Source organism: Rana temporaria, chromosome 9 (genome assembly GCF_905171775.1).
Source record: "Rana temporaria chromosome 9, aRanTem1.1, whole genome shotgun sequence".
In the NCBI taxonomy this organism is placed as follows: Eukaryota; Metazoa; Chordata; class Amphibia; order Anura; family Ranidae; genus Rana; species Rana temporaria.
The window spans coordinates 90,449,898-90,474,629 of NC_053497.1; the positions used below are offsets into that span (position 1 = coordinate 90,449,898).

General features: G+C 43.6%; 2 protein-coding genes across 2 annotated transcripts in view; one reads left to right on the forward strand and one right to left on the reverse strand.

The window, feature by feature from the left end:
• The window catches only part of ATG4A (autophagy related 4A cysteine peptidase), a 35,224-nt gene extending 23,134 nt beyond the window's left edge, over positions 1–12,090 (reverse strand). The window contains exons 1-4 of the mRNA XM_040323907.1: positions 11,930–12,090; positions 6,463–6,576; positions 1,565–1,636; positions 275–373 (exon numbers count right to left, since the gene is read on the reverse strand). Coding sequence (XP_040179841.1) covers positions 275–373; positions 1,565–1,636; positions 6,463–6,576; positions 11,930–11,939 — 295 coding nt within the window. The 5' untranslated portion in view covers positions 11,940–12,090. The remainder of the gene's footprint in view (positions 1–274; positions 374–1,564; positions 1,637–6,462; positions 6,577–11,929) is intronic.
• A 41-nt stretch (positions 12,091–12,131) lies between these two features.
• On the forward strand, positions 12,132–23,832 carry PSMD10 (proteasome 26S subunit, non-ATPase 10). Its single transcript, XM_040323908.1, has 5 exons — positions 12,132–12,291; positions 14,734–14,832; positions 16,946–17,092; positions 17,584–17,750; positions 22,979–23,832. The coding sequence occupies exons 1-5, from the start codon at positions 12,175–12,177 to the stop codon at positions 23,130–23,132; spliced, it is 684 nt and encodes a 227-aa protein (XP_040179842.1). The 5' UTR covers positions 12,132–12,174; the 3' UTR covers positions 23,133–23,832.
• Positions 23,833–24,732: the final 900 nt, after the last annotated feature.

The following is a 24,732-nucleotide window of genomic DNA, read 5'->3' on the forward strand; positions in this document are numbered from 1 at the left end:
AATGGGAACACTTTATTGCTGCTGTAAACTATAAAGGATGTTGCTGGTCCCAGGTGAGTAATGCGAGTTATATGAGGCATAGTCTGAGTACTTTAAACAAGTCATTAAACTGACAAAGAAAGGGAATGTGTTTTCACGCTGTGAAAGTTGCCAGTTAGTGAAGCAGGGAACTAATGGCAGATCAATAACTTATGGTATATTATCAAGGAGCCACTTTGTTCCTATATTACAATGTATAGTTTTTTTTTTGTTTTTTGTTTTCTGTGGTACTTACCCCTGCCTAGATGCTGGCAAATTAAGGCTTGAGCTAACATCATCTGTCCACATCTCAACATACAACCCCAGCCAGTATCAGAGGATGGGCCTGTTCCACCTGGTTTTATATAAAGTGAGAATATGTTACCATAATAAAGCTACAAAATATATCTCTGTAACAGAAAACAGCAGTAGTTTGTTGGGGTCACAAAAGGTTTATGTAAACTAGTAGGAATGAAAAAAATGGGAAAGGGAAATAGAAAGCTTGATACTAGAGTGGGAATGGGAGAAAGCATTTATAACAATACACAAAACATCAATAGCGATTAAATATCAGGAAAGAAATGATAAAATCCTGATGAGATGGTACTGGAGCCCGGTGGCATTAAATAGAATAAACAGGGAAAATTCAGAGACCTGTTGGAGATGTCTGAACAAAACGGGGAGAGAATTTTGGGATAAAATATTTTATATATATGCCAGGGTCAATAAAAGATATTAAAATAGATATTCTTCACAACATGACAACAGCAGCCAGAAAAGTAATAGCCCAGAAATGGAGAAATACAATTAGCCCGAGTATAGCTGAGTGGATATGTGAAATGAACGAAATCAGATAGATTACGCTGATCTAAAGAACGAAATTCAATATATGGAAAGAGAAGAAGGATATATAAATAATCAAATGCCAGGAATATGGCAACAATGTGAAGAATTTCGGTCCTCAATGAGAATAATAGAGTATTTATAAAGGAAAACTAAATATAACCCTAAGGGGGAGGGGGGGGGCAAGGGAGAGATTTTTTTTCCCCCTTTTAGTTTTGTGTGTGTGACGATGGATTAATAGAACACAAAATTCCTGAGGAAAGTTAGGTGAATATAGGAATAGGACGAGGAAGAGAGCAGGTTAAATCGACCCTATAATGTACTTCAAGAAATTTAGTTGACATATACTATATATAGGAGGATAAACAATAGAAATTGGAATGTAATGTATACGTTCTTAACCATGCTTAAACGTGAAATTTTTGTATGTACTAAAAAATAAATAAAGAGAGATTGAAAACAAAAAGTTCACTGCATGGTGAAAATATGCATTTTTTTTAATGGATTAGTCTACCCTTTTAGGAAAAAATAAAGTGAACACTGTACACCCTCACGGAAAAGGAATACACAAACTCCAGAGTGGGGACTAAGTAGGTTCAGAAAAGCATGAGTATATGATCAGAATTCTATGCATAACTTAAAATAGGTTTTGAATTAAGTTACCCTTTTGAGTTGGGTATAACAGAAGTAATTCAAAACTTACCAATTGGAGAAAATTTCTTTCTGTACGTAAACCACAGCCTGGAAGTAACATCTAAAAGCAATTCACTCTTCTCTGTAAATGGAGAAAGAACAGCCATTAAACAGCATTAACATTTACAGCCATTAAACACAAAGAACTGTACATCACAGCATACAAAGTCAACCAAACTGTATCTGAGCACCATAAATTTAAAATACGATTTAATTCATTTTTAATATTCAAAGCAAACTCATCCATCCATTAATTCATGTCTCCATGCATTATTGTGTTAAAAAAAATAATAAATGATCACCCCCAGCATTTCTAGCTACAGCCATATTCAGTATATAGAAAAGGCGCGATCATGCCCTTTCTATAGTGCGCATGCGCCGATGATGTCGGTGCAAACGCATATGGTAAATATCTCCTAACTGTGCAGGTTTAGGAGATATTTCCAGTGCCTACAGGGAAGCCTTATTGTAGGCTTACCTGTAGGTAAAATGGTCTGTAAGGGTTTACAACCACTTTAAGTGATGCATTCATTCATACCCATCCCTATGGCAGTCCTGACAAAAAAAAAACAATGCGCTTAGAGAGTCCTCCGATTCCTTTTAAAACAGATGTGTAAAATGTAAACTGTGCTACTTATGTTTTCACAGCAAAGTCAAGATAAGAGACACAACACATAATTTTAAACCAAAAAATTTACAATTTTTTTTTAGCAAAACAGTCCTACCCCTATTTATCATTAGTAGAATATTAAACTAAATCAAAGCTGTGAGTATAAAAAAATAACAAAATCTAAGCAGCTTTTACCTGCAACATCTCTTAGCCTGGTACACAAGAGATTATCCGTTTGTTTTGTTTTTTTTGTTGCATGCTTATCTCCATATCAAAAAAAGAAGAGGTTACTAAAGTACGAAAATTCTCGTACGACAAAATAAAAATTTAGAAGTGATGTAATGTATTGCATTTTTTATGTATTTTCGGACAAAACTGTACTTATGAAAGAAAATTGTACAATCTGGCATCGTATGACAAACATTTTTGAGTTTGTCTCATCCGATAATTTCGGACAAAAGTACGATCAGATTATCGTAGGATCGCTTTAACTACTTGCCGACCAGCCGCCGTCGTTTTACGGCGGCAGGTCGGCTCCCCTGCGCGAGAGCCCGTAGTAAACCGCTGGCTCTCTCGAAGGCCACTCACACCCGACTCCCGTGCGCGTGCCCGGTGGGCGGGATCACACGTTACAGAGCGGGGACCGGGAGCTGTGTGTGTAAACACACAGCTCCCGGTCCTGTCAGGGGGGGAAATGCTGATCTTCTGTTCATACAATGTATGAACAGAAGATCAGTGATTTCCCCTAGTGAGGCCACCCCCCCTACAGTTAGAACACACCCAGGTAACATACTTAACCCCTTCCCCCCTAGTGTTAACCCCTTCACTGCCAGTGGCATTTTTATAGTAATCCAATGCATTTTTATAGCACTGATCGCTATAAAATGCCAATGGTCCCAAAAAAAAATTGTCAAAAGTGTCCTAAGTGTCCGCCAAAATGTCGCAGTACCAAAAAAAATAAAAAAAAAATCGCTGATCGCCGTCATTACTAGTAAAAAAAATAATAATATTAATAAAAATGCCATAAAAATACCCCCTATTTTGTAAACGCTATAAACCTTTTGCGCAAACCAATCAATAAACGCTTATTGCGATTTTTTTTACAAAAAATATGTATAAAAATACGTATCGGCCTAAACTGAGGAAAAAAATTTTTTTTTATATGTTTTTGGTTGATATTTATTATAGCAAAAAGTTAAAATATTCATTTTTTTTTCAAAATTGGTCGCTCTACTTTTGTTTATAGCACAAAAACTAAAAAAACACAGAGGTGATTAAATACCACCAAAATAAAGCTCTATTTGTGGGGAAAAAAGGACACCAATTTTGTTTGGGAGCCACGTTGCACGACCGCGCAATTGTCAGTTAAAGCAATGCAGTGCCGAATCACAAAAAGTACTCTGGACTTTGGGCAGCAATATGGTCCGGGGGGTTAAGTGGTTAAAGGCTGTATGTTTTTGCCCACTTTTATGATTGTGTATAGGGGCCTTTAGAAGCAGAGTCGGCTCTAGGCTTTGTGAGGCCTTAAGCAAAACTTGACATGGGGCCCCACTCTCGCCCATGATGTGAAAAATAATTCAAGGACAAGAGCCTCTTCCCTACCACCCTGGCCGTGGTTGTGGGGGTCTGCGGGCAGGGGACTTATCAGAATCTGGAAGCCCCCTTTAACAAGACAGCCACCAGATCCTGCTCTTTAATAACTAAGGGGCCGCCCAATGATGTCACCTGGTGAACCCGCCTCCTTGAGACGTCATTGACTGAGGGCATGCTGGGTCATTGACGTCACAAGGGGTGGTGTCACCATGGGATGCTGGTGGCCCTGCTCCAGAGTCAGGGTTCTTAACTCTGCCTGAGTACAGCAGCGTTAACTGCTGTCCCTCAAAACTGGGGTAATGCATTGGGTAAGTTAGGCGGCCGTGAGGCCCCTGTGAGTGCAAAGCCTTAGGCGACCGCCTGTTTAGAAGGCTTTATGTGGCACAGAGATGAGCAATTCTTTAATGTGATAGGTAACTGTTACAGTTTACTTTGTATTTAGGTAAAAATAGGTTACAAAACAATTTGAAATAAAAAAGACATGCATGGGCAAAGCACGGGTTTGTTTTAATGCTGAATTGTAGGCATAAGCTTTACTGCATACTTACATTGGTCCAGCTCATACCCGAGTAATCCCTGTGCAAATCACTGTAATAATCATTGCTCCTACAGTGATCTTCCAGGTCCTGTGCCAAGTGGTTTCTCTTCTGCATAGTAACAATAGAATATCACTCACCCGCTCAAGACCACTTCTATTTACAGAACGCCTTGCATTTTTTTCAGTAAATACAAAACGTTCCCATCAAATCAGAGAACGCCTTATGTTCACTGAAGAAAATACAAGGTGTTCTGTGACTAGCAGTGGTTCTGAGCGAGGGACCTTCTGCGGTTATTACGCAGAAGGGAAGCCATTGGACACAGGACCCAGAAGATCGCTGTATAACTGTAGTGGGGGCAACTATTGCAATGATTGAAGAGGGATCTCTCTGGTACTAGATATGCAATAGCAGAAAACTTTCAGGTCCTGTGCCAAGTAGCTTCTCTTCTTCATAGTAACAACAGGAGGTTACTAGCTTGCTAAGCACAGAACGCCAAGGTGTAGATCGCAATGTCACTGCCCCTCCTCTTCACCTCAATCAGAGCACGCCTTTTATTAGGCAAAGAAAAAAGGCGTTCTTTGAATGACGGTCTAACAACCGGCTTCTGTCGAACGATCCTGTTGGAAAACCAGCATTTGATCAGTGCATGCAGCCAATGACTGCAGCACTGATCATTGTATTCTTACAAAGGGGAATCCCCCCTGTCAGAATACAACAGTCTAGACATGGGGTAGCATCCACATTGCTTGTGTGGATGTAGGGGTCAGTGAGTTTTTGGTGTTCAACCTTTTGGTTGAACCAAAGAAAAAAAAAATTCTATGTGTAAACCCTGCTTTGTTCTCATTATACAACCAGGAGCCAGACTGACAAACTCCTGCTTCAGGGATCCCTGCAAGACCCCTTTCACACGGACGGCTGTTTTGCCGCAGTTAAAAGCATGTAAAATGTTTTGTGAAATTCAAGGCTCCAGGCACTGCGATTAGCTGCATTTATACATTGCGATTACATGCGACCGTGTTTAGCTGCTGTAGTCATTCCCATAGCAACCCTTTTTATTTTTATTTTATTATGATGTGCTTCCTGTTGTTTTTTTTTTTTCTCACACTACTATCCGTAGTTGACAAAAAAAAAAAGACTGCGATTACCTGCGGTTATGTGCATATAGCTGCGCTACATCACACCTGGACGCATACAATTCTATTTTTTCTATTCGCACCAAACCGCATGTAACAAAATCGCAGCTAAACGCTGTGTGTGAATGGGGCCATAGGAAAGCATTGTGTGCTTTTAGCTGTGGTAGAAAACTAGAAAATCCGCAGCTAAAAGCACAATTCTATCCGTCCGTGTGAAAGGGGCCTAACCCCTGGTCACAGTATAATTGGCTGAAACACATTTGTTTATATTCATTTTTGTTTCACTCAAACAGCTAATCAGATAACAAGCTTGTTCTGTGATGATCTCATAAAAGCTGGAAAAAAATAATTTATTTGTTTTATTGAAGATTATTCCATATTTAACACACTCCATACCTACAGTAACACAGGTTTCTTTTTTTTTTCTTTCCTTCACATGCCACTGGTCACAAATTTTGACAAAACCTGGAAAGTTGTATCCAAGTACGAGTTAATTTTTTTTTTCCAAAAATAATCTATTACAGCAGTGGTTCTCAACCTGGGGGTCGGGACCCCCTCAGGGGTCGAATGAGGATTTGCCAGGGGTCACCGAATCCTGGGCTGTTCCACTCAGCCTCTTTGCAGTCGCCCATTCAGTTCATGGCATGGCTGGGGAGAAGAGACTAGAGGTCAGCTGACTGATGATGAATATGAAGTGGGAGGGGCTGGAGGAGACCCTATCTCCTGATTTCGCTTTAGGTGTCACTGCTACAGACACCACAAAGGGGTTTTAATATTGTACAAGTGGAAGCAACTCAAGGAGCTCTAAATGTTAATGGGTTAGGGGCGCAAATTACTTGTCTTGCCTTGGGTGCTGACAACTTATGCTACGAAAATAATTTTACTGTTAGGGGTCCCCACAACCTGGGAAATTTTATCAAGGGATCACAGCACTAGAAGGTTGAGAACCCCTGTATTACAGAAGAAGATTTGCACATACATATCCAATTCATTTAAATCCGCCCACCACCACCTCATTCCTTTCAGTGCTAACCTGTTTTTATGTCATATTGCTTTCCTAGGATGTAAAGGGGCTCGTCTGTATCTGGGAGTTCTTCAAGTTCCAGATAATCTGACAGGGCAATGTCATTTTCATCACTTGGAAGACCTAATGGATATTTAATAATAAAAATTAGTATAGACAGAGAAACACACAGTCTTTCCAAAAAGTCACGGGGAAAGTAAATGCTGTTCTACTCAAATTCACATATGCAAAGTATATTGAAAACATTAAACAAATGAATTTAGAAAAGATGTAGTAAACATTTATTTCTGTCTCTACTCATCAGTGAAATGTGATTGCAGCAACGTGTCTTGTTTACCAACAGGTTTCCTAATAGGTGGAAGTTGTGTGTTCCAGTCTTGCACAACTATGTTACCATCAGAGGCTGAGACAGGAGTGATCTGATATGGTTTTCATTTCATAAAATGAACAGACCAACATGTTTTTTTTTGTTATTTTACGTTGGGAGCTAAGAAAAGGAGTGAAGGAATGGCCGCTTTCATCAAAGTTTTCTAATGCTGGTTTCTTGCTGCTCCTGTTAAAGCCTTCTCACACTGGTGTCTTGCTTCTTCAATCACAGCCTTCTCACACTGGTGTCTTGCTTTTTCCATCGCAGCAGGGCCCATCCTGGGGTCACAGGCGCCTGGGTGCAGAAATATTTCTGGCGCCCCCACGTGGGCGTGGTCATTTTACTAACTCTTCTCCTTTACACATGTTTCTATGGCAATGACTCAACCACAGAGATGCTCCCCCACAAAGTCTTCATTACCCTGGGATCCTTACATGATCTCTAAACAAAATACAGGAAGAGAAGCAGAGTACTTTATTGGGACCTGGAGGGGGGCCTCTCTGATGGACACAGAGGGCTTCTGTTAGATAGTGTGTTAGAAAGAGCCCCCGGACATACTACAGACATGATACAGGAGATGGTCAGAGACTGTAGACATAGTACAGGAGCCGGTCAGAGACTGCAAACACAGTACAGGAGATGGTCAGAGACTGCAGACATAGTACAGGAGACGGTCAGAGACTGCAAACACAGTACAGGAGATGGTCAGAGACTGCAGACATAGTACAGGAGACGGTCAGAGACTGCAAACACAGTACAGGAGATGGTCAGAGACTGCAGACATAGTACAGGAGATGGTCAGAGACTGCAGACATAGTACAGGAGATGGTCAGAGACTGCAGACATAGTACAGGAGATGGTCAGAGACTGCAGACATAGTACAGGAGATGGTCAGAGACTGCAGACATAGTATAGGACAGGGATATGCAATTAGCGGACCTCCAGCTGTTGCCAAACTACAAGTCCCATGAGGCATAGCGAGACTCTGACAGCATCAAGCATGACACCCAGAGGCAGAGGCATGATGGGACTTGTAGTTTGGCAACAGCTGGAGGTCCGCTAATTGCATATCCATGGTATAGGACAGGGATATGCAATTAGCGGACCTCCAGCTGTTGCAGAACTACAAGTCCCATGAGGCCTAGCAAGACTCTAACGGCCACAAGCATGACACCCAAAGGCAGAGGCATGATGGGATTTGTAGTTTTGCAACAGCTGGAGGTCCGCTAATTGCATATCCCTGGTATAGGAGATGGTCAGAGACACATGAGTTCTGGATGGACACACACACCTATGCTCAGTTCAGGATGGAAACAAGGAGGGAAGGAGGGAGGGGAGAACTCTGCCACTTTGGCGCCCCCACCTCTGCAGGCGCCTGGGTGCAAAGCACCCTGTGCACCCTGCCTAGGATCGGCCCTGCATCACAGCCTTCTCACACTGGTGTCTTGCTTCTTCCCTCACAGCCTTCTCACACTGGTGTCTTGCTTCTTCCATCACAGCCTTCTCACACTGGTGTCTTGCTTCTTTCATCACAGCCTTCTCACACTGGTGTCTTGCTTCTTTCATCACAGCCTTCTCACACTGGTGTCTTGCTTCTTCCATCACAGCCTTCTCACACTGGTGTCTTGCTTCTTCCATCACAGCCTTCTCACACTGGTGTCTTGCTTCTTCCACCACAGCCTTCTCACACTGGTAATTAATTGTCTTTGTACCATAATCTCATTACAAGTCATATGTTTATAGACAATGGAAAGCCCCTTACATCCAAATGAGCTCATGCAGTAAACATGTTTCTTCCAGATGACACCCCTTACATCCACAACTCATCTGTTCCCAATATTCTGAGTTTAAATCACAAAAGCTTTGTAAAATCATGTCCCATAGCTATAGCAACTTGAAACACTGAAGTGTCCGAGGACAGAATGAATGTCACCCAGAGTCATACAAAGAATCCACGTGTCTATCCTCTATTCAGAACTGCTGCATGAGCCTTGGACTCATCTCCTAATTGCAAATTGGAATGGGCATGATACAGAGACTGAGCCAGACTTTGTTGTCTGTTCGGGTGGAAATGAATGTACGGTCACATGACTGCTATAGAATTAGTGTCTAATAATAACAACAAAGGATAAAGAAGTCTTAAGGCCTAAGCAAACACTTTTCTGCAATGCTCAAGTATACATAGGGAAGAAATACACACAAGCAAGCTTCTGCAATGACATAAAAAATCTGTGACAGGGCATTCATCATGTAGAAGATCTTTCCCTGATTGTCATCCGCATTACAATTGTCAATACAGAAGCTTACCTATGAGCCGGTTCACACAGGCATGACTCGTCAAGCGACTTGGCCGCCTATAAAGTCGTGCTCCGTTCTGTACTATGGAACCGTTCTAATAAGAGCGACTCAAGTCGTTCCGACTTAGAAAAGGGTTCCTGTATGACTTTGGGACGACTTCAGGGCGACTTCCATTGACTTCAATACAGAAATCATTTTGCAAGTCGCCTCTGAAGTCGTGGGCAGATCGCCTTGCCGAGTCGCTCGGAAAGTGGTGCCACCCCTGTGTGAACCGGCTCTAAACAAGAACAGCATGACATATGACATTGATGAGATCCCACACATGCACAGACATCTACTACGGGTACTTTCTATGTTCCAGATGTTAATTAAGTGTATACATCATGTCCTCCCTATGCATGTGTTTGTGCGCTAAACACAACTCAAATGTTGCCAGAATCTGCAGAAATTCAAGCTGTGGGGTGGTCCTGTCGGCACCACCTGCTCTACAACGGGTGCTGTGGCTGCCTGCTTTTTGTAATCCGTCTCATGAAGCAGATTTCTGTCCTGTAGCCTTAAAGCAGAATTAAACTGCCTACAGGGAGTTCTGGCTTAAAGGAGGAGTAGAGTCAAAGCTTGCTTGGCTGTATTTCTCTTGTGGATCACAAGTGCAGTCCTATCTGCACTCCTGTGACCCGTTTTCAGCTAACAGCGGGCTGAAGCTGGTATCAGGATCCACCCACAAGACTGGACCAGCACCTGGCTTAGCTTCTCAGTGGGCCTCTGAGATCCTGAGCTGGCCGCTGCCACCCCTCCCCGGCCCAGTGAGAGCTGGGGGGGGGGGGGGGCAAAGCAGACAGCAGTGATTGACAGTCACCAGCTCTCTGCTCATGGAGCTCTGTGAACAGAGTGATCATCTGTGTTTGATCGCTCAGTTCTCAATCATAGAGCAGACAGCAGTGATTGACAGTCACCAGCTCTCTGCTCACGGAGCTTGAGAACTGAGCGATCATCTTTGTTTGATCACTCAGTTCTCAATTTTAGAGCCAGAGGGGGACAGATGCATCATCGGACCAATCCTGCATCCACCTAGGTAAATAGGATTCTTTAAAGAAAAAGAAAAAATGTTTCCCATTCTTCTCTTAATTTTTATTCCCATCCCCTGCCACCATTCCGGCCCAGGCCAGAATAACATGTACCTGGTCCTGCATCTCTCTGGGATACATACATCACATCTCTCAGGAGGATTGGTGCACATAGCAGCTAAGGGAGGAGGTGGGCCGGGGGATGGGTCCAGAGTGTCATTAGAGCTGCCTGCCTGGCACCCGGAGAAGGCAGCCAGCTAAAGAAAACCAAGATGGTGGTGCAGGATGCGTTGTGTTGCACCCATCACAGTGGGAAAATGCTGAGGAGTTCGCTTGTGTAGGCGAATATGTGCTTTGAAGAGCACTACAGGAAATTGAGAAAAAACATGTGGGGTGGGAGGAGTTGAGTACCACTTTAAAGCGGAACTAAACTCCAAAAAAATACATACCTCCACCTTCCCTCACTGGCACCTTCTCTCTGGGCTACTTTCAGGTGACCGGTTTTCAGCCTTTTGATTGGCTGGCAGGGGATGACATAATTCCAGACATGTGCATGGGGGTCAATCAGCCAGATTGTGCTAGGAATGCATGCTTCATATTCAATAGAAGACTGTGAGCAGGAAGGTGAGTGCACGTCATTGCAGAAGAAACCTACCATGCAATAAAGAGCTGCCTGCTCCCAACTGTTTTTAAATAAAGTTTTACTACTTTAACAGTAAGGATAAACTCAGAAGCTTAGGAGCCATCTCCCTGGGAAGTAGTTAGAGACAATAGCCAATCATAGGTAGAAACCGTCTGGCCCGAGTAGTTAGCAGGTAAAAGCAGCCTCAGCTCAACTCATCCAGGCCACATCCCTAACATGTTTCGCCCCCACCCTCCATGATCAAGTCCTGAGGGTGGGGCGAAACATGTTGGGGGCGTGGCCTGGATGAATCGAGCCTGCTTTTATCAGTTCCTCATAGTGGTGACCAGTGAAGGGGTCCCTCATAGTGGTGACCAGTACAGGGGTCCCCCATAGTGGTGACCAGTGAAGGGGTCACCCATAGTGGTGACCAGTACAGGGGTCACCCATAGTGGTGACCAGTACAGGGGTCCCCCATAGTGGGTGCCAGTGAAGGGGTCCCCCATAGTGGTGACCAGTACAGGGGTCCCCCATAGTGGTGACCAGTGAAGGGGTCCCCCATAGTGGGTGCCAGTGAAGGGGTCCCCCATAGTGGTGACCAGTACAGGGGTCCCCCATAGTGGTGACCAGTACAGGGGTCCCCCATAGTGGTGACCAGTACAGGGGTCCCCCATAGTGGTGACCAGTACAGGGGTCCCCCATAGTGGTGACCAGTACAGGGGTCCCCCATAATGGTGACCAGTACAGGGGTCCCCCATAGTGGTGACCAGTACAGGGGTCCCCCATAGTGGTGACCAGTACAGGGGTCCCCCATAGTGGTGACCAGTGAAGGGGTCCCCCATAGTGGTGACCAGTACAGGGGTCCCCCATAGTGGTGACCAGTACAGGGGTCCCCCATAGTGGTGACCAGTGAAGGGGTCCCTGAGTTCAGCCTTGTACTACACACACCTAGCCCCTTACTATATTACTCAGCCCTGCCTCTGTATATCAGCACAGACAGCTATTCTAGGCCGATAAGCTTACAGTCTACCTGTCCTGTCCTCCACACATTCTTACATGGTTCAGGTCTCTCTACCCCAAGTCTTGTCCCTCCCTTACCTACTTTACAGTGACTGGGGAACTTACCGGCCTCCATCCTGCCCTGTCACCCAGGGACCGGTGTTCAGCCTCGTCCACAACAACAGTGGGAGTTATGCACGCCGGGAAGTGTAGTCCAGAGGGGGCTTTGCGGACGTAGACTTTTGGGTCTCCCCGTACTACGACTCCCAGGGTGCAGCGCTACGAGGGCGCGGCCTGTGTGCTGCCGTCAGGCGGATGGGGGACGGTGATTGGCTGTGTGAAGCAGGCGGTTTTTTGCCTTTGTCAGCAGCATGGAGGAGATGAGGGTGTCTGATGTGGAGGTGTGTAACCTGGCGTACAGGGGGCAGCTGGAGCAGCTGAGGAGCCTGGTGCTGGCAGACAAGTCCCTGACCTCCAGGACTGACCAGGTAAGGGTGGAGCTGTCATGGGGCTTCTAGTTCCTGAGCCCAGGTACTATGTGCACTGGGGGGCTGCTGGAGGACTACAAGTGTCAGCATTCCCAGCATTGTCATTAGGGATGGTTAGTAAAGCAGACACGTGATCATGTGTATTGTTCTGTGTACCAGTGGAGCCTCTCCTGTCATTACAAGACACAACATAGAACATCATCACAGATCCTCTACATTAAAACCTGAACCCAAACATGTAATAGATCGCAGCTTCCCAATCCTGACATGTGGTGGCTGTATTTGTTTTCTTTTTTTCCCCTCTCTGTTTCCCCCTGGTGATCTGGCCAGTAACACATCTCCTGTATTAGAGTGCCCCCACTCTGGGTGAAGGAGCACAGGGGGCACCTTTGAAAAGCAGCATTGTCAGTGGGAGGGGGTTAGGCTAGCCATACATTATACAATTTTCCTTTAGATTCACCATAATCATATAATAGGGCAAGCCTATACACTTCCAATGTGTATGCAGTCACATCGGTTTACAAGTCCAGCAGACCCTTGCACTACATAGTTGAAGGTAAATATAAAACTTAATTTAATACTTTTTAGGCAGTTACAGCAAACAGTTTTTTTTTCCCTTTTGGAATTAATAAAAAAAAAAAAGCTCACTATTGTACTTCTAGATTGTAAGCTCTAACGAGCAGGGCCCTCTGATCCCTCCTGTATTGATTTGTATTGTGACTGTACTGTCTTCCCTGATGTAAAGCGCTGCGCAAACTGTTGGCGCTATATAAATCCTGTATAATAATAATAATATTGTAAGCACCCCTGTCAGTGGTAAATGGTTTATGTCAACCCTCCAACTCAGGGGTCTCAAACTGGCGGCCCTCCAGCTCTTGCAAAACTACAAGTCCCATGAGGCATTGCAAATCTGACAGTTACAAGCATGACTCCCACAGGCAGAAGGATTATGGGACTTGTATTTTTGCAACAGCTGGAGGGCCGCCAGTTTGAGACCCCTGCTACATCTGCAGGACAGCTCTTTCTTTTGAAAAACAACAGGCTTACTGGCCGGATCACTGGGTAAAAATAAAAGTAAGTCTAGAAAAGAAAACTAATACAGCCACCACATATGAAGAAATGGTAAGCTGCAATATAATAAATGTTTGCTTTTGGGTTTAAAACTGCTTGCATTTTTTTTAATCTGTTGTCAGCTCACATAGTAATGCACAGCTGTGTGCCAATAACTATGGTGCATGTGTAGAGGGGTGCCACGAATGTTATCACAGGGCAACGCTCATATACCCATGGGTTAAAGCTGACCATCACCCCCACATTCCATCTGTCATTCCACACCTACCCCCCCCCCTGACATTTTTGTTACTTTATTGGGGGTAACACATTACCGCACTTCCTGGTTCCCATCTGGGTGACAATGACATCATTGGCTGCCTCCTGGAATACATAAATGATGCATCCCAGGAGGCCTTGGTGTACTCTACAATGCACGCTCCATGGGACATCATCAGGAGGGCGGCTGCAAGAACCCGGAGGAGACAAGCGGCTGCCAATGATATCAGAGAAGAAGATGGCAGCGCTGGAGCAGGTGAGGAGTGGTGGCTCCCTACAGAACACATACTCACATGCCCACCAAATGTAGAGGTGTTTTTTGTTTTTTTTGGTGAGAATAGAGGAGATGAAGTTCATCTTTAACCACTTCCATACCGGCACTTATATACCCTCCCGCCCAGACCAATTTTTAGCTTTCAGCGCTGTTGCACTTTGAATGACAAGTGCGCGGTCATGCTACACTGTACCCAAACTAAATGTTTATCATTTTGTTCCCACAAATAGAGCTTTCTTTTGGTGGTATTTGATCACCTCTGGGATTTTTATTTTCTGAAAAAAAATGACCCAAAATTTAGAAAGAAAAAAGATTTTTTTTGTTTCTGTTATAAAACATTGTAAATACGTTTTCTCCTTTACTGATGGTACTGCACTGATGGGCACCGATGATTTGGCACTGATGTGGCGGCATGGATGGGCACGAATAGGCGGCATGGATGGGCACTGATAGGCAGCATAGATGGGCACTTTAATGTATTGCACTAATGTATGTGTTGTACTAAAGGATGCCAAACAATGCAAGCCAATCAGTGACTTAGTTGAGGCTGAATGTGACCACGTTTGCTTATTATTAAGGTGGACAGACTTCATAACGGAAAATGTATTTATATTCAATACGTATCAATGCATGTTAGTGTTTTAATGAAAGCCTTGTATCTGTATAGTTTATAATGATCTATGTACATAGGGGAAGCAAGGCGTGTTTATTATGTGTTTTTTTTTTTTGTTTGTTTATTTATTGAATATTTCAAAAGGAAGAAACAATATACAGATTCATATAAATATGTCAACATAGGGGATATAAGTGTTTATTTATGTTTTCTGTGTTTATTTCAGGATGAAAGGACACCCCTGCACTGGGCATGCTCAGCAGGGCACACTGAAATTGCTGAATATTTGCTCCTGCTCGGAGTGCCAGTTGATGGCAAAGATGATGTAAGTTGATTTTTCTTTATAGAACTCTAATCTGATAAATTGGCACACAGGAGGTGAGGGAAGTTTAGATGTGTCTGTGCATTACTTGGTGTTTACTCCTAAAAATCTGCAGTGGGTATAGAGTGCAGGCACATAGGGCCGCCATCAGGGGGGATACTGGCATTACACCTGTAAGGGGCCCGGCTTGCCTCCCTCTTTTTTTTTTATTGCATTACTCCTGTAAGGCTGCATTCTAACCTGAGCGTCGGTCGTTTTTTCCGGCGTTTTGTCGCGCGTATTCATGCTTATTTGTGCGTTTGCATACAGCGTTGTTCGACGTTTTTGTACTTCGAAGTTTTTTATTTTAGCCAATAGGAAAAATTATCATCTTTTCATCACTTGTTGCTATGTTGTTAGATTATTTTAATATTCTGCCTGGGTGAAATGTTCTATTGATTAAAGTGACGCAACGCCCGTAGTCACGCTAGTCGCTTGAATCGAGCGTTTCCATTACTTTCTATGGGAAATGGAAACGCTCAAAAACGACCAAACCGCCCAATACGCGCAACAGGGTCCGGAACTTGTTTGAGCTTCAGGCGTTCGGCGTCAGGCGTTTTGGAGTGGAGATGTCAACCATCTCCATAGGGAATAATGTATATTTTCCCCTCTAGCGTTTTTGAGTGTCGCGCTTCAGGCGACAAAACGCTCAGGTGTGAATGCAGCCTAAGGGGAGAGAAGAGATTGCACCACCCCCCGGTTCTCTGCTCCATGGGGGCCCTGCCTAAAGCTGTGTAAGGGGCACCAAAATGTGTGCACATACCTGTAATACCCCACATGTTACCTGTGCAATCCCCAGCCGTTCTTCCAAGAAAACCTCACTCCATTCCAGGTTGCTAGCCACTTTCTCCTAAGCCCTACATTCTGGCCTGTTACAATTGGCTGTCCTATTGGCCAGCTGGAAATGGAAGGAGCCATACAGGAGGCGGGGCTTAGGATGTCAAAATGGCTAGGAATTCAGCTGCAATGGCCTCAGAGGTGTTTTTTTTTTTTTGTCATCGTTCCCTTTATTTCTCATCCTGGTAGTAAAGACATAGGGCCAGATCCACGAAGCGCGGTGCTTCTTTACGTCCGGCGTAGTGTATCTCAGATACACTACGCCGCCGTAACTTACAGCGTATTTCCCGTATCTACAAAGAAATTGCGCCGTAAGTTACGGCGGCGTAGTGTAACTGTGTTGGCGTAAGGGCGCGCAATTCAAATGGATGAGATGGGGGCGTGTTTTATGTTAATACGTCTTGACCCGACGTAAATGACGTTTTTTCTAAACGGCGCATGCGCCGTCCGTGGGGGTATCCCAGTGCGCATGCTCCAAATTAACCCGCAACAGTCCAAAGCTTTCAACGTGAACGTCATTCTATGCAAAACCCTATTCGCGAACGTTTTACGCAAACGACGTACACAACGGAAAATTTGACGCTGGCCCGACGTCCATACTTAACATTGGCTGCGCCTCATAGAGCAGGGGTAACGTTACGCCGAAAAAAGCCTTACGGAAACGACGTAAAAAGATGCGCCGGCCGGACGTACGTTTGTGGATTTGAGTAGCTAGCTAATTTGCATACTCGACGCGGAAATCGACGGAAGCGCCACCTAGCGGCCAGCGTAAATATGCACCTTAGATCCGACGGCGTACTAAGACGTACGCCAGTCGGATCTAGCCCAGCTTCAGGCGTATCTTGTTTTGTGGATAAAATACAAATATACGCCAGAGCAACCTAGAAGTTGCGCGGCCTATCAATAGATACGCCAGCGTAACTGCTTCGTGGATCTGGACCATAGAAGAGACATCTCCCAGTGGTGTCACAGAAGTTGGACTTCTCCTCCCTTGCAGTGGGCCTCCACCTGCTCTTCAATGGTAGAGATCCAGGGGACAGAAAAAGCAGTTTTATATTAACCTGATCCTCCACTCCCTTGGCAGATGACCCTACGATTTGGCGGTGGAGGGTCAGGAAAGTAAAACTGCTTTGCCCTGTCTATCCAAAAAAATGTTTGACTGGAGATGGACTTCCAGGTCCATAATGAGAACTGTGTTTCAGGCAGATTTTGATGTGTTGTCTTTACACTTTTGTCCCAGGCAGGATGGACGCCTCTTCACATTGCTGCCTCTGCTGGCCGGACAGATATTGTCAGAGCTTTACTGGGGAAGGGAGCCCAAGTAAACACCGCCAATCAGGTCGGGTGCACGCCTCTCCACTATGCAGCATCCAAGAACAAGCATGAGGTATCTGCAACATTTTGATTTTTTTTTTCTTAAGCCTTGTACACACGATCGCATTTTCCGACAGGAATTGTGTGTTGGCAGAAAATCCGACCGTTTGTAAACTCCATCGAACAATTGTTGTCGGATTTTCCGTGGACAAATTTTGAATGGCAGGCTTTAAAATTTTCCGTGGACAAAAGTCCAAAGTACAAACACGCATGCTTGTAAGCAATGCTCACCAAACACATTAGCAGAAGGTGCCCAAAGGGTGGCGCTAAAGAGCTGAAAAACCATGTAGTACGTCACCATGTTCGACAATTCTTTTCCGTTTGTATGCAAGACAAATTCCTAGCCAACGCCCTTCGGACAAAAGTCGGGCAATTTGTCTGTGGAAAATCCAATCGTGTGTATGAGGCTTTAGATGTAGAAATATAGTAATAGAATATTCAATTTTTTTCTTCAAAATGTACATGCTTCGCACAAAAAACACTATTGATATTGCCTCTTCACAGATTGCTCTTATGCTTCTGGAAAGCGGTGCTTCGCCTGATGCCAAGGACAAGCTGGAGTCCACCCCACTTCACCGCGCAGCTTCCAAAGGCAACCTGAAGATTGTGGAAATCCTCCTAAAACACAAAGCATCCACTAATTTACAAGACATTGAAGGGAATACACCACTGTAAGTATAGACCAAAAAGATAAATTGGAGCTCTTATAGAGACTTTTTATAATATATATTATGAAAAGTCTCTATAACTAAAACAATACACATACATACACATACACACACACACACACATACACACACACACACACACACACACACACACACACTACAGACCAGACTGTTCCCAAAATGTAGAGGTGTAAATGGAGCCAGTAGCAGAACTGCAAATAACTGTCAGTTACTAGTGTTCTTATGTTGGCTAATAGTTGTAACTGTCAAGCCATCAAATGACTGCTGTCCTATTCAAATGGAATAAAAAAAAAAATAGAAAAGCAGATTCTTAAGGCACCAGATAGATCCAAAAATCATTAAATTAGCAATTTATTACTCAATCTTATTAGTAAAAATCAGGTATTGCCATACATAATGTTTTTTGAAAAGAGAAACAAATGTGATGATACACTATATTGTCAAAAGTATTGTGACACCTGCCTTTACACGCACATGAAGTTTAACAGCATCCCTGTCTTAATCCACAGGGTTCAATATTGAGTTGGCCCATCCTTTGCAGCTTCAACTCTTCTGGGAAGGCTGTCCACAAGGTTTAAGGGTTTGTCTATGGAAATGTTTGACCATTCTTTCAGATGCGCATTTGTGAGGTCAGGCATTAATGTGGACAAGAAGGCCTGGCTCACTGTCTCCACTCTAAGTCGTCCCAAAGGTGTTCTATCAGGTTGGGTCAGGACTCTGTACAGGCCAGTCAAGTTCCTCCACCTCAATCTCCCCCATCCATGTCTTTATGGACCTTGTTTTGTGCACAGTCATGTCGGAACAGGAAGGGGCCACCCCCAAACTCTTCCCACAAAGTTGGGAGCATGAAATTGTCCAAAATGTCTGGTATGCTGATGCCTAAAGAGTTCCCTTCACTGGAACTAACAGGCCAAGCTCAACCTCTGAAAAACAACCTCACACCATAATCCCCTCTCCACCAAATGATTTGAACCAGTGCCCAACGCAAGGTCCATAAAAACATGGATAAGCGAGTTTGGGGGGGAGGAACTTGATTGGCCTGCACAGTGTCCTGACCTCAACACGATTGAACACCTTTGGGATGTATTAGAGCGGAGACTGCGAGCCAGGCCTTCTCATCCAACATCAGTGCCTGACCTCACAAATGCGCTTCTGGAAGAATGGTCAAACATTCTTATAGACACGGGTTGATTCCAAAGCAGGCAAAGGTAGCTCTAGAGTGATACAAAAGATGCTGGCTATCATTTAAAGGGAATATCAATACCAACATTTTAATAAGTACTTAAAGTACTACCTCATAATTATGATATAGATGTCTCGTGTCCACTAGGGGAGCCATAGTAGGTTCATGGTCTGATCCTCCTACGCCAAGGATCATTAGTTATGTAAAAATCATACAGATAAGAAAAGACCAGAACATAAACCATTAGAATCAGAGTTAAGTTTTCTCTTGTATACAAAAAGAATGCAGCAACCAAATATATTGTCAGGGACAAACCAATCTAACAAAGACATATTATATAATGTTCTTAATTATGTATACAAACAAGGCAAAAGCAGTCCCAATGCCTTTAGAAAGCCTCTCGGCAGACACAATGAGCATGATCCTAATATATACAGGCATACTCGCAGCTCTATAAAGGGCTTCTGCTGAACAGTAGTAATAATGTATGTAAGCCTAGCCCATAATTGCCTGGTAGTCTGAGATAACTACCTCCTAATAGGTTATGGAAGCGTCTATGCCTGTGTGCAACGAGGGCCGGGTCACCTGACTGGAGTCTAGATGTGTAGCCCCATATCCCCCTTAAATGCTCCCACTACAAAATGTCACTTCAGTTGGCAGGTGAGGTGATGTAGACACCTGCTACTGCACATGTGCAGGTCCATATCCCTGGCTGGGAGGATGGTAGAATCCATTCTGCAGGCATAGAGGGCACAAACCCTCCTGGCCAATAGGTCCTCCCAATCCCCAATGTGATTATACAATGGAAGGGAGGGGCCTCACGGTTAACGGCACAGATGATTGGGCAGAGGGCACTTCCATTCCTCCAGAGGAGAAGGGCTTAGAGCAAGCCACATCCTGGGAATTTGTGCACCTGCCTTAAAGACCAAAAAGGAGAGGGAGGGACAGCCGTATAAAGTGTCATCTAGTGGTAGATGCTCTAGAAAACGGCTGATTAGATGTGCAGCACTGTGGCAACTGCAGATCAGAGTGTAAGGCCCCTTTCACACAGGTGGTCCGCCTGTCAGTTTTTTAGGTGGACCTGATCGGACGCTCTATGCAAGTCTATGGAGCCACGGATGTCAGCGGTGACTTGTCGGCTGACCTCCGATCTGCTAAAGTGTGACGGATGGAAACCCTATTTTCCATCCGCCTATCGGATAAAAACAGACTCTATGATCCATCGTCATCCGATCCCCCATAGAGGAGAGCGGCGCTCTGACAGGTCAGTCCCTGCACATTGTGGAGAGACCGACCTCTCATCTGCCTGCTCAGCGGGGATCGACGGGGTGATCCCAGCTGAGCAGAGCGGAGCCCATACACATCCGTGACTGCAGAGAATAGAGGATTTAGTTTAGATTTAGAAGTTCACCTTTTAAAAAAATAAAATAAAAAAATATGCAGTACAGGGGCTCCAGTAGATATTCAAAAGCTGTGCAGCGTTTTAAAATCTTCATTCATTTTATTGTCAAGCCTGGCCATAAAACTCACTTGGGAATCCCTGTATCCTACCTTTAATTGCCAAGATGCAAAACGGTTGGATTTTCACTTCGGCATTACAAGAGTCAAAAATCTAAATTTTTCACCTAATGGCAACAAGGCATGATGTGGGGATTGCGAACTAGATGCTTTTTAGCCAGGCTTCCAGGAGGGCCCAAATGGGCCGATGGGTGTGACAGATTAATGAATATTTACAAAACCGTACTTTACAAATGAAAAATATCTCCTGGGGCCCCTTGGCTGGATAGGCTATTTTCTGGAAAGGTTAGCTTGGCCTTTAGCCTTTCATGAGAAAAATATGGTGGATGCCATTAATTACCTCTTCCTGAATTTTTTTTTTATTTTTTTCTGTCATGCCGACACTCTGGGGGGAGATTTACTAAAGCTGGTGCAGCTGTGCATGGTAGCCAATCGGCTTCCAACTTCAGCTTATTCAATTAAGCTTTGGCAGTAGGAAGCTGACTGGTTTCTGTGCAAAGTTGCAGCAGATTTTACACACTCCAGTTTTAGTAAATAACCCCCTCCTGATTTTACTGTGTTCTGAGCCACTAGCCTGGGAAAAATGTGTAGTTCAGAAGTTATGACTTGAATGGCTCCTTGCCTTTACTGGGACAGTAAGACTAAAAAAGCCAGGGATAGCCATACAGTTAGCATCGGCATTAGAGCTGCACGATTTTGGTCAAAATGAGAATTGCGATTCTTTTGCTTAGACTAAAGATCATGATTCTCAAAAATTGATTGCCAGAACCCCCCCCCCCCCCAAATAAATAAACCTGTGATTTATTTGAAAATACGAATATATAAAAAACAGACCAGTGATATGTCTATAATGTTAAAGACCATATAACTCCTTTGAAAAAAGCAGAATCAAACTTTGATTCTGCTTTTTTCATAGGAGTTATATGGTCTTTAACAATATAGACATATCACTGGTCTGTTTTTTATACATCAGAAGCAGTACCGCCGGCAACCACTGGGTGGCGCATGGATACACACAGTTGTACAGAACTGTGAGAAAGATAAATGCATCCGAAGCAGTACCGCCGGCAACCACTGGGTGGCGCATGGATACACACTAGAGTTGTATTGAACTGTGAGAGAAGCCCAGGCTGCTGACGTCTGTTAAAATATCGGCGGCATTTGCGTTCCACGCTGGTTACGTGGAATGGCGGTGACACATAAGAATCGCGGGTCATCCCGCAGGGAGATCGCAGGCGGGGAGAATCGAGATCGCGATTCTCTCCGCGATTAATCGTGCAGCTCTAATCGGCATCCTTATGTCAGGTTTCATTTACAGCTTTAGTTAACCAAAACCAATATCTTAGTCATAGGTGGGCGTTGGTTGAATCTCCTACCAATATCGTATATCCTTGTGGCAGAGTTTGAAAATTCCCAGAAACCAGGTGACCAATGCACCTAAAACAAAATGGTGATTTGCATAATGTTCTTGAGTCTTCTTTGTTATTTTCAGTGGCAATACATATCCCTATAGCTCCCAAATAACGCTTGGTGTGCTTCTACGTTTCCCGTTCTGGTAGTACTGCTGTGGGGTTTATCATCTCCTGATGCAGTAGGGAAGTTTAGCTCTTTTTGCATTCTTGTTAATGTAAACTCACACCAAGAGAAGCCACCTGGAATGGCTAATCATGGGGATCTTAAGTGAAAAAAGATCTCATCACTGAAGTCCCAAAAAGAAATTTGGAAAGTGAAATGAGCAACCAACTTCTACCTGGAGGACTTCTACCATGACAACAGCTCCGTGTCCTTCTCATACTGTCTGTGTGTGCGGTGCTCACAACACATACAGTTGTAGTACAGAGCCCCATAGAGGAAATCCCTATAGGTCTTCTTAGGTCCTGATAGCCCAGGGGGGACATATAGAACAGGGTGTGTTGGTGCAGCTGAGGGACATTTTCAAAAGTATACGGAGGAGGAATTTTTTTGAAAAATCAGCAAATGCATGTAACTTTTATTATCTGGTCTTTGGGAAAAAAAATAAACTATTTATATATATTTTAACGTCACTTTAAGAGTCTCAGAGGAGACCGGAGTACCTGTAGCAAACCCACACAAGTATAGGGCAAACTTCATGCAGATTGCATCTTGAATGGCATTAGAACCAACAGCTAGTCCACTGTGCTGCAGATCTACAACCCACATTCCGAAAAAGTTAGGACGCTGTATAATATCTACATAAGAACAGAATGCAATGATTTTCAAATCTCATAAACCTGCATTTTATTCACAATAGAGAATAGAAAACGTATCAAATGTTCAAACAGAAAATTTATAATATTTAGGAAAAAAATGTGGTAATTTTGAAATTGTTGGCAGCAACACGTCTCAAAACAGTTGGGCTACATAAAGCTGGAAAACTAAGTGGTACTAACGAGAGCAACATTTTGCAAATGATTAGATAAAGATGTAATAAAAGTTGAAATTTCCAGTTGCATTGCTGACATGACAATTGTGTGTTCTCTCCTTTTAGTCATCTTGCCTGTGATGAAGAGCGAATGGAGGAAGCCAAACTCTTGGTTGAACAGGGAGCAAGTATTTATATAGAAAATAAAGAGGAGAAGACGCCATTACAAGTGGCTAGAGGAGGTCTGGGAGCATTGCTAAGGAGAATAGTAGAAGGGTAGTTTATTTTTACTTTAAATATGACAGCTTCATCCATGACTTGAAGACGGCAGTGTCAATGTTAATGTGGCTGACGCCTTCTAATGTTTAGACACAATTTTAGCTATATTTGCTAGTTGTAAGGCTTTTCTAATTGTTCCTTTCAATGTCTGGGAGGAGCAGTGTTTGTAATACGCATTACTGCAATATGCAAGAGATAATCGAACACATGTAAAGCTCTCTGTAGAGTGCTCTGTGTACCTACATCAAGTAGGTATACATTGAGAACCTATGTTCTAATATCTGCCACATTGATACAACTGTCCCAGAAGCATGGTAGTAATAACCTCCTATAATAAATTCATCATACCCAGGGATGCCAAAATTATGTATTGACTTTGTGCTTGATTGCTTTTAACCAGAAACCATCATGAAACCTGCTGCTTGTTAAATATGACACTAGGCAGTTCCAACGCAAATGTACTGACACTCAAAGAAAATAATTTGTAATTTAGTGGTATTTGAGCAGTATAGGAATGTGTGTTCTTGGAAGGAGCATTGTTCTTATTTATTTTCTATTGTTGAGTTTTGTTTTTAGTCCAGTTTATCCACCCTCATTGTGGAGCTGTATGCCCTCTGGTATTTATGCATACATGTTCTCTGAAGACCTGAACTGGACCAATGTTGAAGTTCCATCAGAAAATAAACCAGGGTATTCTTTAATTGGTTTGCCTTTTATTCCTGACATATGAGTATAAATGAACTTACTGATCTTAAAAGCTGAACTTGGAGGAAGAAAAAACACCTTTTCCTTGAATTGGTTCCCCCCTCTGCCCTGTAAAGGTGAGCTGCTCATTTTACCTAGGGGTTAATGCAAAAGGGGAAAAACCTACCCTGAATTGTAGGCAGGCCTATTGGTCCTGCATTGTACAGGATGACGTCAGATTTGCGACCAGTTGGGAAACAGTTATGAGGCACTGGTTGTCCAGAGAGGAGAGTCTCGCCATTAAAAGTATATTGCCTTATTCATCATTCTCTAGACCAGAGATCTCCAAACTACGGCCCTCGAGCTGTTGCGGAACTACACGTCCCATTAAGCATTGTAAAACTCTGACATTCACAGACATGACTAGGCATGATGGGAATTGTAGTTCCTGAACAACTGGAGGGCCGTAGTTTGGAGACCCTTGCTCTAGACAAATTGAACAGTCAACCCTTTCAGCACAAAAGGGGGCCCACTGCAAGGGTATTTTTTAATTTTTTGGGGTTTTGTCCCAGGGTTTAGCCTTGTGAGCTTTTTTATATTTATGCACATGAGGTAACCCACATCTGCATTGTCTTAAATATAATTTTTTAGATGTAATAATGTGGGTGTTCAGTGCACATGGATGTGTAATTTACCATTTATTAGGGCTCCTTTACACCAGATGCAGTCAGGTGAGCTTTTAAAAGCAGCATAAACCCAGTACAAACACACATATGCAAGACAAATGAATGTATTCCGTGAGTCTAGTTTACACCATTGCAGCGCTTAACTGTGTGTTTTAAAAAAAAAAAAATACAGCTTGCTGTGTTTTTTCCACACCTGAACGCAACCAAAAATCCATGTAAATGTGTGCATGC

What these genes read in the sequence shown, in the direction of transcription:
- PSMD10 (XM_040323908.1), top strand. Translation starts at nt 12,175, where the DNA reads ATGGAGGAGATGAGGGTGTCTGATGTGGAGGTGTGTAACCTGGCGTAC. An exon ending in TGACCTCCAGGACTGACCAG is followed by an intron (nt 12,292 to 14,733) that starts GTAAGGGTGGAG and finishes TGTTTATTTCAG; the next exon opens with GATGAAAGGACACCCCTGCA. An exon ending in CAGTTGATGGCAAAGATGAT is followed by an intron (nt 14,833 to 16,945) that starts GTAAGTTGATTT and finishes CTTTTGTCCCAG; the next exon opens with GCAGGATGGACGCCTCTTCA.